Source organism: Salminus brasiliensis, chromosome 2 (genome assembly GCF_030463535.1).
Source record: "Salminus brasiliensis chromosome 2, fSalBra1.hap2, whole genome shotgun sequence".
Taxonomy (NCBI): domain Eukaryota; kingdom Metazoa; phylum Chordata; class Actinopteri; order Characiformes; family Bryconidae; genus Salminus; species Salminus brasiliensis.
In genome coordinates, this window is record NC_132879.1 from 1,432,714 (window position 1) to 1,449,744 (window position 17,031).

The following is a 17,031-nucleotide window of genomic DNA, read 5'->3' on the forward strand; positions in this document are numbered from 1 at the left end:
GCAGTGGAAGAGCTGTGTTCTCTGGAATGATGGTGGAGGAGCTCCATCCAGTACTTTTGGATGGGATGAGTTGGGGATGATGAGGTGGGGAGGTGATCACAATCCAACATCCTGACCTCACTAACGCTCTTGTTGCTGAATGCAATCAAATCCTCACAGCAATGTTCCAGCTCCAGAATCTAGTAGAAAGTCTTCTTCTCTGGACAGTAGAGACAGTTACTCCAACAGAAGCAGGATCAGCTCGTTTAATAGCCTTGATTTTAGAAGAAACAATGAATGATGAGCAAGTGTCCCAATACTTTTGTCCATATAGTGTATTATATCCTCCAGCACTCTTCGTGTGTGTGTGTGTGTGTGTGTGTGTGTGTGTGTGTGCTGTAACTGGGTGTGATATGTTCTCCTCACTGCCAGTGTTCACATATTAAACACGAGCAGCTTCTCCACGACCCAAACACACTTCAGCGAAAGCTCTTTACTGGAAGCCGAGGGCAGCAGGACAGGCGGTAAACGTCCACTCTGGGGCGGCTGTTGACAGAACACAGCGGCTACGTACCTGAACTTCCCGTCAGTCTGACTCACCCGGACAGCTCAGCTGAACGAGTCACGGATAAAATGCGGGACTTTACTTAAAGTTACTAACCGTGGAAAGGCCCTAATCTCAACTCGGGCGGCTGTATTAACCCATTCAGGTCCATCAAACTACATGAAGCTGATTGAACCAGGCCTGTTCTGATTGGTCTAAAATGTTGAGCTTCTGTAGAAATACAACTGACATGAATCCCATTCGAACCCCTTTGATTTTTTTTTTTATTATAAACAATTCTCACACTTTCAAGCTGAATGTCTAAACAATGAGCTCTCATCTCAAAATGTTAGGATAAATTAAGTGATATTAATGATTTAGCTTAATTGTTTTGGAATTCAACAATTTTTCTACGAGATTTGTTCACTAAACTCTTCTCACTATTTAACTATATACCAGGCCTCCAAAATAAATAAATATTAATATTATAAATTCCAGCTACGCCCACATTTTAGAGCCTAATGCTGGTCCAGGGTAAATAGCCAGTGTTTAAATCTGTGTGAACTGGATTAAAAAAAAAACAGGATTGCAGTAAACAATCAGGTACCGTTTAAACAAAACTAAAGTAAAAATAAAATGTGTTTTTAAAACGTTTCTTAAAACGTTTATCCACCTCTGATCACCTTTAACCTTCAGTTTCCCAGAAAAGAAAGAGACCAGCCAGAAAATCCGGGTCGCAGCAGCGCCCTCTGGTGGCACAACCTAAACAGGCCGCTGCTGTTGCGGAATGCGACCACCAGGTGGCAGCATTTCCACACGAACGAATTAGCAGAGACGTTAAACCTCATAAAACTGGGTTTGCCAGAAGCATTTCAGCGCAAAGGTGATTTTTAACAGTTTCTGCGCGTTAAGATGATCTGAACAGGATACTTTTGGGAAACGGGTCAGTATTTTTTAAAGATCCTTACACCTCACTACATGATCTTTTACAACTTTGTTAATTAATAATAATAATAATAATTTCTTTGACTAACTGCCAACTGTTTCACACAATACAGAGATTAAACTACTACTGTTAATACTAATAATTAAAATGTAATATTAATATTTACAATAAATGTAAATGTTAACAGCGGAATCGCTGGAAAAAAAAAGTCCAAATCAACCGTTCTGATAAATCCGGGCCGCAGCAGCGCCCTCTGGTGGCGAAACGTAAGCAGGGCGCTGCTGTTGCCGAATGCGACCACCAGGTGGCAGCATTTCCACACGAACGAATTAGCAGAGACGCAGGACCTCATAAAACTGGGTTCGCCAAAAACATTTCAGCGCAAAGGTGATTTTTTAAACACAGTTTCTACTAGTTACGATGATCTGAAGAGGATACTTTCAGAATTTTGTTAATTAATAATAATGATAATAATAATAATAATAATAAAAGTTTCACACAATACAGAGATTAAACTACCACTGTTAATACTAATAATTCAATTGTATTACTCATATTAATATAAATGTTAACGCTAATAGCAGAATCACTGAAAAAAATCTAAGTCTAAATCAACCGTTCTGATAAATCCGGGTAGCAGCAGTTGCCGAATGCGACCACCAGATGGCAGCATTTCCACACGGCCAAATAAGCTCAGCTTTTAAAACACGAACGCAAAATAAAAGAATGGGAGAAAACCTGGTGGTTTCTAACAGCGACCGCGGTGCTTCAAAGGGTTTCGTCTGATATCTGTGCAGATCCTGAACTGAGGTCTGATTTCCACCAGTTAGGATTTCGATTAGTCAGAGAACGAGCGGGACTGGCGCTTATTCGTGCGGGTGGAAATGCTGCCATCTGGTGGTCGCACTCCGCAACAGCAGCACCCTGCTTAGGTTGTGCCACCAGAGGGCGCCGCTGTGACCCGGATTAAAATTAAAATTATTATTTAATAAACAGCTTTACTGACTCTGATCCAGCTGAGGATTTAAAGCTTTAATATTTTGGCTGAATTTGGTTTATGGTGTAAAATTAACACCTACTTTAACAACCCCAGCTTTACTCAGAACCCACAGAAACACAGAATCCTTCTTGCAGTGGTTACTGACCAGACCCGGCTCCTAAACTGAGAAATCCAAGATATATATAATATAATATAATATAATATAATTTAGTCACACTTTCTGTACAGAGCCACGTTTTTCACTTTTTTTTTTTAAACCAGGAGCCAGATTTGTGTCCAAATAATTTCTTTAAAGGTTTTTTTTTTTACTAACCACACTTAAAATAGGTCTTCAAAAATCTTAACTCGTCCAATTTCCACTCAGAAAAATTCTGTACTCTTATAAAACACATCCTTAACGATGAAAGCCTCACACTGGTCTCAGATTGTAATTAGTCAGAAGGTTAAACTGGCTGAAATACAGAATTTTCTAATTACAAGTGAATCTGAACTTCAGAATTTTAATCACATAAATATAACAGTGCAAATATGGAGGAAACTAAGGATTAAATGAGGAAAGTAAAGGGTATATACAGTGCCAGTTGATGCACAGTGGTTATTCAGGGAAAACGCCTCAAAAATGACCTTTGCACACAAAGAACCGCACCCCTAATCGGTCATTTCAATGGTTTGTAATTTGTTCCATGAATCTAAATTTAGAAATGATCTGCATGCCTGAAAGGAGGGGTTGGCACACCTGCAAAAAAACCCTGGAACACCTGGTAAGTAGTTTTTGCCAAGCTCCCCTAATAACCACATACACAGCCTGGTCTTAAAAGCCCAGCTCATGCTCTCGAAGGGAGGAGGTTTCCCTCTTAGGCCTCGACTTCCTCTACATTCACCTACAGCTCAGGATTTTGACTGTTGTCTTTTTTTTCAGATTTAACTGAATATCAAACGTAAAAATGCCTCACATTGTCTATAATGAGCTGCAGACCATAACCGGCTTCATTAGAAACCGCTAGTGGATAAAATCAGGGCGAGTAATTTTAACTAAAGTTGGTTTCATTAATTTACTGCTGTTTTTTCTCTCAGAAAAGCTCACAGATCTACATACACCACCTCACGCAGCCAGCAGCCGCTGAAGTCTGATACGCAGAGTTTTAAAGGAAACGGTGGACGCAGCCTGACGGGTGTCTGAGGTCACCATCTCAGAGTTCAGATCACACTCCAAACACACAACCGAAGCTGGGAATTATTTTCACTTTTAATTGTACGAAATATGCACAAATATTTTAACGGTAGGACTTCTGGTAGCGGGCACGGGCTCCGGGACCACCGAACTTCTTGGACTCGCAGCGACGTGGATCCGCAACCAACAGGGTCCTATCGTACTGGACCAGGATGTCCTTAATCTCCTTCTTGGAAGCCTCGTCCACATCTGAAGCAAATCAAAACAAGAGAGCGAATTAAAGAACCGACCTTACAGCTCAGAATTACAGCCTAGTTTATTTGTCCGAGATAAAATTACAGAAGCAGCTTCATAAAATGACAACTCACATTTCTGATAGTAGGCAACCAGGGCTTTGGAGATGGCTTGGCGAATAGCTGAAAGGGAAACACAGCTCATTAGAAAATATACAGAACATGAAACGTCTACACGCAACGTGACGATCTAGCAGTTCATAATCCACATCCCGTCGCCATCCATTTAAAACCCAAGCCTAAATTCCTTTCTGAACATCAGCTATGCTTTCTATTGCGGGAACACTTTACGAAGGTCCAACAGAAAAATACTGGACAATGTGGGTCCACATTAAAGAACATTAAACAAGCTAAAAGAGGAACCACTACAACCCACAAACCACTGCGTTCAAGATGACATTATCCGCCTGCTGGAGAATATATATTAAGTGATGGCAAAAATGTAATACCACAATATTAGGAGAATTTCAGGATTCACAAATCATATATTTAGGTTTTCTGAAGTGCAATAAGTCAGAACAGCAATAAATAAAGTAATTATATGTATTCTGATGAAACACACAGATGTTTCGTTAAGTGCTGATACACTTTTTTAAGCCTGTTGTGTAAATTAAGCTAAATCTAATGTTTCTGTACTGTAGAACAAGTCCACAGTGAATCTAATGAACATGAGGCAGGTTAGAACCCTAGCTGTAGGACCTGCTAGGGATGATGGGGCAGTGGTTTTAAAGTTGTGGGTCATGGGGCACTGCTGGGAAGAAAACAGTTGTTCTAAGACATTTTATATGGCAATGGAAAGTTTGCAAAAACAAAAAATCTTCAGGTTAAGCTTGCTGACTGGTCTGGCAAAAGAGACCACCAGCTATTTATTAATTATCAGATAAACTGAGATATTCAGGTGTTTCTGGGTTTAATGTTTATTTATCATGCGATTATAGTTTTACAATCAAGCAAAGCATGAAACTACATTCATGGCTTGGTTATTTTTGTTTGAATGATAAACAACTAGGCTGATTAAACCTTGTGGACTACAAGCTGTTGTGGTCAGCTGTAAACCGCTAATCTCTGTTGATGAATCAAGACCTTAAATGAATCGTATCGTCGTCAGGTAGAAGTTTAGATTACTTTAGATTATTTACTGCATTTGTAACCATCTACAAATAAGTTACAATACCCCAACACAACATAGGTGAGATTAGTCCCTAATAAAATGTATACCAGCATCAACAGATCAGGCATCGTCAACATAAAGCTGCTTACCATAGACCTGTGCGACGTGTCCACCGCCCTTCACACGGATTCTGATATCAACACCAGCAAAACGCTCCTTTCCCAGCAGCAGAATGGGCTCCAACAGCTGAGAAGCAAAAGAGACTTGGTTACTACCAACACACAGGCCATTCAGCGAACGTCCACGGTCCAACATCTGTAGAAAACCTGAACCTCGGACTCTGATAATTCTGATTATCTAAGTATAAGACTTGATTTGGGCTTAACTCAGCTCTTAAGCTAGGAGACATGCAAGTTATAAAATATCAGTGTGATCCACACACCAGTCAGGGAGCTCAACACCTAGGCTTTAATCATCCAGTCACTATAAAATCAACATGTTACCTTCATTTTTACGACTCTTTCCAAGACAATGAATTAGTGAAATTAATGTACACTAATGCCTGTTTGAGCTGCACAACTGAGGCAGAAACCAGGATTTTAAATAGTTTTAATCTGCAGTAAATATGACTGTAACTAATGTTTATAAAGCTGTTTATTCCAAAGCTACTTTAACAGCCCTCATTTTAAGAGTTATGAAAAATGCCCTCCCTCGAGACCAAGACCGTAAAAGCAGATACTTTTTCTTGATACTAGCAGGTGAAGGACCCGAACTTTTCTTGCAAACTGATCTTGACACCTGATCATTCAAAAAGAAGGTAACCCATGTCATCTGTGTATTTGTATGTAGTGTGTTGCTACTAAATAGTAACAGCTTAAATTATTTAACCAATACCGTACTGATACAACTCGTGAAATGAGCAAAACAGCAGCCAAACACTGAGCAAACACCCTGACCCATTACTTTTATTCATTAACTGCCAACATGAGCAGCAACTTCTTTAAAACCCTGAACCTCTGCCATGTTCAGACACACCTTCACATAAACGAGAAGATAGACCCCACAGCACCTAAAGAGCCTGCTGCTCAATCTGATCCTCAACAGGGTGATTTGGCAGGAGGTTTTCACTGTAAAATACAGCAGGACACCCAAATCTACTGGATCAGTCAGTCAGTCTGTCTGTTCTCCACTTAGTGTGAATGAAAGCCTGAAACCACATCACCCTTCAGTGGATAACGCCGGACAATCCCGGTACGGACCCACCTTGTACTGTAAGGTAGCTGGCTGAATCATCTCAAGGGGTCTGCCGTTCACCTTAATCAGCCCATTGCCTCTCTTACAGTGGGCAACAGCGGTGGCTGTTTTCTGGAAGAGGAAAAGAGGAAGAGGTTTACAACTTCAGGAGGTAAAGACTACATCCCTTCGGTCCTTAAAATCACAGACATTTACATTTACGGCATTTAGCAGACGCTCTTATCCAGAGCGACTTACAAGGTTACTCGTATCACAGAGGAGGGTCGGCGTAGTGTTAGGGGTCTTGCCCAGGGACTCTTATTGGCGTAGCGCAGCAGCACACAGTCCCCCAGACCGGGACTCGAACCCCAGCTCAGCGGTTAGAGCTCCGGGCTGTCGATAACAGGGTTGTGGGTTCGATTCCCGGGCTCGGCAAGCTGCCACGCCACTGTTGGGCCCTTGAGCAAGGCCCTTTACCCTCTCTGCTCCCCGGGCGCTGGAGTTGGCTGCCCACCGCTCTGGGTGTGTGTGTGTGTGTACTCACTGCCCCTAACACATGTGAGTGTGTGTGTGTGTGTGTGTTCACTACCAGATGGGTTAAATGCAGAGGACACATTTCGCTGTACAGTGACAAATACCTGCACCTTTACCTTTACTACACGGTCGATCTTATTATTTTAATACTTTAGAGAAACCTGAGCAAACCGTGAATGAGCCGAGCATCCTAAGACCAGCCATGCCTCCTTCACAGCTACAAATCCTACATAAGCAGATCTTAGTTAGATCTTAGACAGTAAAGACCGGTCTAGTCCAAAACACTCCTGCAGTAACTCAGACCCGTGCTGGTGGGGTCAGGACACTTCAGCAGGGTCAGAAACCCGGATTAATTGGGGTTGTGTGTTAGAGACTGGCCCGGTTACTTGACTAGATGGCTAAACAGGCATGCAAGTAGTCAGTAAGTTATTATAATCAGTATTAATAATGGGTTTATATCACTGCTCATTAATTAACACCCCTCTAAAGCTCAGTGTTATTTACAGGTAACTCCAACACCTGGCTACAGAAGAGGCCACAAACACGTACATTAACTCAGAAATAAGTAAATAAAGGGGAATAAGAGCAGATCAGCACACTTTAATAACGCAGCAATAATCTTAAGTAAGTTTATTTAATAAAAAAATAAATAAATTAAATGAGCGCGTGACCGAAAACGTGGCCAAACGGGTCACAACCACCCAAGTAAGCGTTAATCTCAAATTTACGAGCAAATTAAAGACGACTGCACCGCCCTGAAACACCAGAAATGTGCATTATGCGCCCAAATCCTCCCGGATTTGCCCAATTTCACACATCCCCGCATTTCCCCGGCCAGGCTAACCGATTAGCAGCTAAGCGGCTAACTAACGCCTCGCGTGCGCGCAGATGTTTGCGGTTAATTTACTCACTTTGCGTCCGAAGACCTGCACAGACTGAAGGGGTCCTTTGGCCGGCATGTTTCTGCAACAGAATCAAGAGTTTATGAGTGAGTTTCTGGCTTTAATCCGGATTAAAATGGTGAATTTTTGGGAGAGAGACCGGAGCTCGAGCGCACCCTCAGACAGCGCCGCGCGGAAAAAGGCCGAGCAACGGGGTCTCCTCCGCCTTACAGCAGGGGCAGCGCCTTCTTCCGCTACACACACGCGTGGTCGGACAGTGGCTCCGCACTGACACCTAGCGGGGCGGGCAGCACAGCATGGGGGGAGGGGGGGGGGTTCCCCCTAAAAGGGGACGTTCACCGACTTTTCAAAAATCATCTGCTTAATCCAGAGTCTCGTGTGAACTCGTTCAGGTGGTTTTTTTGTTGTGATTGTGATTCATTGTAGAGAAACGTACTGACACGTGTTGCTTTACAGTGGCGGTGAATGGGACCAGGTGTCAGTCGTCATGGCTACAACAGAAATACACATTTATTTATTTCCTATCCAAACCCACCAGAGAAGCTACACGAGTCTTCTGAGTTTATATCCATAATGATGATGATGATGATGATGATGAAGGTAAAATAGTTAATCTCCACTGATCCAGTTCTCTTTAGGGACTACTTTCTGTAGCCGCACTACACCCTAAAGGCAGCATGTATCCCTCCACCATTTTAATGATCAGGTTCTAAAAGCAGGTTCTAGAGCCGAGCTCTTCTCAGAACTCTGGTAGAACCGTGTCTCAGGCATCAGGCAGCGTCTTCATCACCATTAGGTGAAGAACTTTCTGTGAGGAGCTTTTATTATTAGAGCTTCAGATGTCTGCTTATCCTCACCTCCACTGTAGAACACTGATGTTCTGACTGGGGGATGTTATCTAGAACTGAGCGTTCCACACCAAACCTAAGCCAAACCCACCAAACCCCCACTCTGAATGACTTTCTTAATGATTAAAATTATGTTGAAATTTTAAAAAGATCAGTGGAATTCCCATTTCAGGTTTTCCACCAATCAGGATTGTTCGCTCAGTGGTTTCTGGGCAGATTCAGCTACAACAGCCTCCCCATTGGTTAGAAATGGGGAAAGTTCTTCTGGTGGTTCTATGATAACATGTGAATGTAAGTGGTAGTCTGAGTACTAACAATATCACTCTAGGTTCTAGATAGGCTATAATCGGTAATGTGAGCAGAATAAACTCTAGTCCTTCTGGAGGTACTAGATAGGCTGTGTGTTAGTGTGAGCAGTAAAATATCACTTTAGTTCCCCTAGAAGTTCTAGATAGACTGCAAGTGTTAGTGTGGGCAGTACAATATCACCTTTAGTCCCTCTAGAGGTTCTAGATTGGCTGTAAGTGTGGTATTAGCATGAGCAGTAAAACGTTACAACATTCTAGTTCTTACGAAGATCCTAGATAGGTTGAAAGAACAAGTTCTTTTGGAGGTACTAGATAGGGTGTGAGCCATAGTGTGAGCGGTAAAATCTTCCTTCTAGTATTTCTGGAAGTTCTAGATAAGCAGTGTGAGTACTAGTGTAAGCTGATAGGCTGTGAGTGTGACTGGTAGTGTAAGCAGAATAACCATCACTCTAGTTGTTCTGGGGGTTCTAGATAGGCTGTAAGTGTGAGTGATAATGTAAACAGGACACTGCTAACTGTCACTCTAGTCCTTTTGGGGTTTCTAGATAGGCTGTGAGTGTGAGAGGTGGAGTAAGCAAAAGAAACATAACTCTAATCCTTCTGGAGGTTCTAGATAGGCTGTGAGTGTGAGAGGTGGAGTAAGCAAAAGAAACATCACTGTAATCCTTCTGGAGGCTCTAGATAGGCTGTGAGTGTGAGAGGTGGAGTAAGCAAAAGAAACATCACTCTAATCATTCTAGGGGTTCTAGATAGGTGATTGGTAATGTGAGCAGAATAGCTGTAACTAGTTTTTTTAGGTGCTAGATAGGCTGTGAGCAGTAGTGTCAGCATGTAAAAAATGCCTTTCTGGATGTTCCAGATAGGCTATGAGAGTAAGCAGTACTGTGAGCAGAATAACTGTCATTCTAGTTCTTTTGCAGGTTCTAGATATGCTGTGCTGTGTGAGTGGTAATGTGAGCAGAATAAATATCACTCTAGTTTTTCTGGAACTTCTAGATAGACGTGAGAGCAGGACAATCATCTCATATCACACATATTAAACAGTGACGATGTTGGAAGATGGTGAACATGAACGCCCCACTAGAGGACACCAGAGTGCCTCCTTAAAGCAGGACAGAACCAATGAAGCCCGTGAAAAAAAAGTGAGTCACTTGGGCCTCCACTTACTGGCCATTTTATTAGAAACACTTACATTGTGATTTCCCTCACTGGCCACTTTATTAGAAACATTCACCTTGTGCTTCCCCCACTGGCCACTTTATTAGAAACACCTACCTTGTACTTCTACTTACTGGCCACTTTATTAGAAACACCTATCTTGTGCTTCCTCACTGGCCACTTTATTAGAAACACTTACATTGTGATTTCGCCCACTGGCCACTTTATTATAAAAAACCTATTTTGTGCTTCCACTCACTGGTCATTCTTCATCTCTCACTCTTTCCCTACCAGTTTTCTTCCTGCCCCTCCTCTGAGTTTTACCGTTCTTTCCTAAATTCACACCTTCCTCTTCCAGCTCAGCCACTAATCACCCTAAAGCTGGAGGTGTGGAGGCGGGATACACACATTTTGGGAACATTTGGGAACTCTGGAAGAACAAACGAGTTCAGATGAATTAACATTTGTTCATTTTGGTCAGAAAAACAGTAATGAAGTATTTTACAGTAAATTACAGTGTCTATATAAATGGCTAAAGCAGACCTAAGTCTAATACCGGATCTCAGTATTTGTACTGGGTACCGGCTTCATTTCTGTTGTGTTGTTGTGCTGTTAGGGCTTTAAGGTGTCTGCAGTGTGGACTTCACGCCCTGCCCAAGCCTTTTGTCCTCACGCATCAGAACATGTGTGTGTGTGTTGTTTTTGTTTATCACAATTAGCGGAGGGTGCTAATCAGCAGAGGCTCAAAGGCAAGGTGTGTATGTGTGTGTGTTAGCAGCAGAGGTGTGTGTATGAGAGCGGCAAGCTGGCTCAGGTGTGAGAGGAGGGGCAAGTTTGTGTGTGTGTGAACGAGAGAGAGAGAGAGAGAGAGAGAGATAGGGAGAGAGTATAACAAGCTAGCTAATACAAAGCTAACCTGGCATGGTAGGTACTTATATATATATAAGTATTGGGACACCTGCTCATTCATTGTTTCCTCCCAAATCAGGGGTACTAAAAGAATTTCCCTTGATTTTGTTGGAGTAACTGTCTCTACTGTCCTGGGAATAAGGCTTTAAACTAGATTTTAGAGAAGGATTGCTGTGAGGATTTGATTGCATTCAGTGACAAGAGCGTTAATGAGGTCAGGATGTTGGATAATGATGTCTACTCCACCTCATCATCCCCAGTTCCACAATTCAAAAGGTAATGCAAAAGGATTGTATGGAGCACCAGCCATCATTCAGTTCTTCCACTGCTCCACAGCTCAATGCTGGGGGGCTTTATACCCCTAAAGCCCACGCCTGGCATTAGGAGGCAGGGTGCCAATAGGTTAATGTTGATCTGCTCCAGAGAGTCCTATTCTATTAGCAGTACTTCTCTACAAGGACTAGACAAGCTGTGTATGTGCATGTGTATGTGTACATCTGTGCAAAGGAAATGAAAGATGCTTAGCGGCTAAAGAAAGTGTTCACAAGCTGTGATACTTGCCAAAGGGGGTGCTGCTAAGTACTGACCATGCAGGGTGCCCAAACTTTTGCTTCTTGATTGAAAGTCTGGAGTAAAATATGAATCATCTTTAGTTTGATCACATTTTACTCACTAATCTTCACAGTAACAGATATTTTGATCACAGGTGTCCAAACCTTTGCATACAACTGTAAGTTGTGTGGGTGAACTGAGAGGAAATGTGTTTGAATGAGAGCAGTAAGCTGGCTCAGGTGTGAGGTGTGTGTGTGTGTGTGTGTGTGTGTGTGTGTGTGTTCAGTAGCTGTAGCAGATGTTCGCTGTATTGGAGAGGAAATGGAGCTTAGTGAGGTGACACACTGCTGTTTGTTTTTGGTTTGCGGAGTGATAATGAGGTTTCCTGGTCTAGTAGTAGCCTCATTATCCAGCAGCATAACACAAAACACACACAATCACTGGAATATGAGATATTAATCTGTAAGCACCTCAAAAAACACTCCTGTACTCTAGAATAGGAGATATTAGTCCCTTGTGCTTTCACTCACTGGCCACTTTATTTGAAACACCTACCTTGTGCTTCCACTGACTGGCCACTTTAACACTAGAAACACTAACTGTGTGCTTCGCTAACTTGTCACTTTACTAGAAACATCTACATTGTGCTTCCTCACTGGCCACTTTATTAGAAACACCAACTTTGTATAGATGTTTTTTATAGATGTTTTTTGTTTAGATGTGTTTTGCTCATTATGGTGGTCGTTAATGTTAATTACACCTCTAACAATTTACTTGTGTGTATCAGCAGAAGTCTGCTTCGCCCTATGCTCTTGCCAGTTTGTGATTGGTTGTGTGTATAATTGTAATTGGCCTGTTATGGTCAATGAGGCAAAACAACTACCTGGAGCTAAAAGCTGATGCTCTTGGACACTAAGCAGGATGACATGATTTAAGAGCTTAGATAACAGAGAATACACATAGTTTAGAAAAAACAAAAGAACAATTATTTACTCTTTCCTCCCTATTGCTCCAGATGTGGCTAATGTAGCTAGTAGGTAATGGAAACTTCATTATTACACCCCACCAATTAGCATCAGTAGGACACCATGCATAAATAAGAACGGACAATACTCAGGAGGAGATATTAGTCCATAAACACCTCAATAAACACTCCTATATACTAGAATAGGTGATATTAGTCCATAAACACCTCAATAAACACTCTCATATACTAGAATACGAAATATTAGTCCATAAACACTCTTATACACTAGAATATGAGATATTAGTCCATGAACACCTTAATAAACACTCATATACACTAGAATATGAGATATTAGTCCATAAACACCTCAATAAACACTCCTATACACTAGAATATGAGATATTAGTCCATGAACACCTTAATAAACACTCCTATACACTAGAATAGGAGTGCTAGTCCATAAACACCTCAATAAACACTCTCATAGACTAGAATATGAAATATTAGTCCATAAACACTCCTGTACACTAGAATAGAGATATTAGTCCACAAACACCTCAATAAACACTCCTATACACTAGACAATAGTGTATACAATATTTATATATTAATATAATGTATGCATGTCTTGGCTGATCGGTTACACTTGGAGTCACAGTGTAAATTAGATTTCCTCAAATCCCAGATTTGGGACTGAATCTCTGATGGAAAATCTCAGTAGTTTAGGTTTGTTGTTGTTCTCTCTCACCTCTCAGATGTTCTCATCTTCTGTGCTTTCTTTTTTTGGCTTTATTTGGAAGAAGGAAGAGCTAATGATTGATTCATCTCGATTGGTTTGTTCTGCTTGAAATGCCCTCAGTCTCTTCATCCATCACCAGGAATCTGAAGAGAGAAAGCGAGAGAGAGAGAGAGAGAGAGAGAGCATAGTTATTGTCCCTCTCTGAGTTAGTCACACTAGCTGTGGCCAGTGTTGACTCATTGTCCATATATTCAGCCCAGACTTGAACTAAAAGGAGGATTAGCCTCACTGAGAGTACGGAGGATTTCAACTTTCATAAACAACCCGCTCTCTCTCTTTCTTCAGCCAATAATAGATGATGCCAAGGCTAATAACAATAAATAAACAATAATAAATCAAACCATTAGCAGAACATGTGTATGTGTGTGTGTAATGATAATATGCCCAATTTTATTGTTTTCTAACCCTAAACCAAATAGATTTTGCTCTTTACATTTAAAGAAAAATGAAACATGGGGCCTATGTAACACACACTTCACAGAGTTTTCCAAACACTCACACTCACACACACACACATTCCTCCGGTCAGAGATGTGAGCGTGATAATCGGGAAACAACGGCTGTTAGTTACAGTAAATGCATTAGGCAGTGTGCTCTGGAGTATACGGAGGTGTGGAGGGACAGAGGAAGTGCTGGGATTAGCCAGCCTGGACACAGCCCCTCTCTCCCCCAGTAAACTGCCCAGATTTATAATACCCCAGGGGCAGTTCTGATACCCCAAACTCCCTGCCCTGCACCTCCAATGCTCCTGAGTTTAAAATAATGCTAAATCACAGCCTGACGGGCCTCAGAGGGCCACAGTCCGGTCAGAAAACTCACTCACTGCTGACAAAACTCTCTCTCTTTTAAAGATGCCCACCTGACACACCGGTTTGGCTAATTTGGGCTCTGTACTTTAGTTGCCTGAGATTGAGCAGAACTCAAGACTACAACTCTGAAAGGGATTTTACTTCAGTATTGATCAGCAGCACATCTAAAACTGTGAGACTGGATTATTTGTACAAACAAGGATCGGATTGGTATCAGCTAATAGCATTAAAGTACTCACATCAGAACATTATTGGCTGATACTAAACATTAAGGAATTTAGATCAGATTGGTATCACCTAATACTCAGCATTAAAGTACTCAGATCAGATTGTTATCGGCTGGTACTCAACATTAAGGGATTTAGATCAGATTGGTATCACCTGATACCCAGCATTAAAGTACTCAGATCAGATTGTTATCGGCTGGTACTCAACATTAAGGGATTTAAATCAGATTGGTATCATCTGATACCTAGTTTTAAGGGATTTACTGTAGATTGGATTGATATCACCTGATACTCAGCATTAAGGGATTTAGATCGGATTGGTATCACCTGATACTCAGCATTAAAATACTCAGATCAGATTGTATATGTCTGGTACTCAACATTTAAAGAATTTAGATCGCATTAGTATCAGCTGATACTCAGCATTAAAGTACTCAGATCAGATTGTTATCGGCTGGTACTCAACATTATGGGACTTAAATCAGATTGGTATCATCTCATACTCAGCATTAAAGTACTCAGATCAGATTGTTATCGGCTGGTACTCAACATTAAGGGATTTAGATCGGATTGGTATCACCTGATACTCAGCATTAAAGTACCCAGATCGGATTGGTATCTCCTGATACCTAAATTTTAGGAAAATAACTGATTGACTCTTTGACATACACTATATAGACAAAGGTAACTGTCTCTACTGTCCAGAGAAGAAGAATTTCTACTAGATTTTAGAGGAGCAGTGTGAGTGCTGTGAGGATTTGATTGCATTCAGTGACAAGAGTTTTATGGAGGTCAGAATGTTGGATGATCAACACCCCACCTCATCGTGCCCAACTCCCCAGTTTATCCCAAAAGTACTGGATAGAGCACCACCTATCTTTTCACAGAACACACTCAATGCTGGGGGGCTTTATACTCCTCTAGTCCACACCTGGCATTAGGCAGCATGATGCCAATAGGTTCATGTAGTTTACCTGCTTCATTCCTGAGTCCTATTCTATTGGCAGTACCTCTCTACAGGTGCTAGACAAGCTGTGTGCATTTGTACATCTGTGCCAGTAATGGGTGCAACTTAATGTAGTGGAATGTATTCATTAGAAGGGCTGTCCACAAACATTTGGACAGTGTATTTCAGTGTATACGTTTAATAAACTATTGTTTTGGCCAGCTTTCCAGGACTGCTGGTACAGACCCTGGAAGGTTCAGACAGTGTGTGTGTGTGTGTGTGTGTGTGCTGGAATACACTTCAATTTTCAGCCCCCGGCTCCAACATAGAGCCCTCCTTCTGTAACCCCCCTCAACACGGCCCCCCGCTACTGTAAGGCTGATGTATGGGGTTGGATTGCTGCAGCCTGTCCAGCTCCGGATGTTCTCTGTGGCCTGCTTGATCTCTGCAGCTCCCTCTAGACCCCTTTTACAGCAACAGGAAATAGGGCGTACTAAAGGGGTCACGACCCCCCCCAGCTCTAATGTATGAGTCAAGTGCAGCCCACCCCAACCGCAGGGAAAGTTCCGGCACTTGCAAGGTGCAGAAGGACGGGTAGGTAAGGAAGAAGGTAAGAGAGAGACAGAGAGAGAGAGAGAGAGAGAGAGAGAACACATCTGTCAAGCATCAGCCATGTAACATCATTACACACACCTCACATACACACACAGAAGGCCCTCATTCTCCTTCCAGAGAGCGCAGCTGGTTCTAATAGAGATTGGCCCAGAGAGAGACAACTGCGCAAACCTCGGAACAACCTGACGCACATTCAGGCCTGAGAGAACCTGCTGGAGAAGATCCACTAAATTTAGGCTTCTGTGGCTTCTCGGAAATAATGGCTTTTCCAAACACAGACAAATCATTCTCAAAGAGGAACCCTAACACTTTTTTTTAAATGCTCTGCATAAAGATGTTAACAGACTCATTTAGAGTGGGGGGGTTGGTGGGTTTAATGGGCTTGGTGTGAGATGCTTCGTTCTAGATAACCTCCCCAAGTCAGAACTGGAGTTCTACAGTGGAGCTGAATGGAAGCAGACGTCTCTAAAAGCTCCTCACAGAAAGTTCTTAAAGTGTGAAAACACTGCCTGATGCCTGAGACACTGTTCTACCAGAGTTCTGAGAAGAGTTCAGCTCTAGAACCTGCTTTTTAAATCATTCAAATGTAACCCTTGCTGACAGGTGAATTAAATCTCCATAAACAAACACTTGCAGTAGAACAAGTAGGACTAAACAGCGCAGTGACTTTATATTCAGACTTCATACGCTGTCATAAATTGCCATGTTTCTAACCTGCTAGAGCTGTCCTAGACAACAGTAATTTCTATTATCGTCAAATGGAAGTACAACACCTCAGCCATGAAACACTAGAAATTTCTATCCTGCTAGAGCTGTCCCAGACAACAGTAAGTGCTATTGCTGTAAAATGGAATTGTCTAGGAGCTAGAATTAGACAAATTAGATTTGTTGTTGCTTAGACCATCTGTGACTTTATTTATTTGCATTTTCAAAATGATTACTTATGTTTCTTATATGTAAAAACAGCTTTTGAAATTACCGCTTTTCTGATATCACAAGATCCAACTCATTTACATATCTCCACCTATTCAGCCTACCACAGTTTATCCCCACCCTCTTGTAACGTTTGTCAACGCCTATAAAACAATGCTTTAGGTACAATGTGACAGGGCAGTCAAACATACCAAGGTAGTACAACCCCCCCCCCATTATAAATCCCTATTAATCACAGTAAGTTAAT

The 17,031-nt window shown here is 41.9% G+C and overlaps 1 protein-coding gene across 3 annotated transcripts in view; it reads right to left on the bottom strand.

The window, feature by feature from the left end:
- Nucleotides 1–3,697: 3,697 nt before the first annotated feature.
- Nucleotides 3,698–17,031, bottom strand: part of rps16 (ribosomal protein S16) — a 329,498-nt gene continuing 316,164 nt past the window's right edge. For 2 of the 3 annotated variants that reach the window (XM_072674102.1, XM_072674103.1), the window contains exons 2-6: nt 7,723–7,774; nt 6,308–6,409; nt 5,194–5,290; nt 4,009–4,056; nt 3,698–3,889 (exon numbers count right to left, since the gene is read on the bottom strand). In XM_072674102.1, coding sequence (XP_072530203.1) covers nt 3,744–3,889; nt 4,009–4,056; nt 5,194–5,290; nt 6,308–6,409; nt 7,723–7,770 — 441 coding nt within the window. In that variant the 5' untranslated portion in view covers nt 7,771–7,774 and the 3' untranslated portion in view covers nt 3,698–3,743. Of the gene's footprint in view, nt 3,890–4,008; nt 4,057–5,193; nt 5,291–6,307; nt 6,410–7,722; nt 7,775–7,868; nt 7,899–17,031 lie in introns of those variants that run through there. The other variant, XM_072674101.1, reaches the window with a different exon arrangement.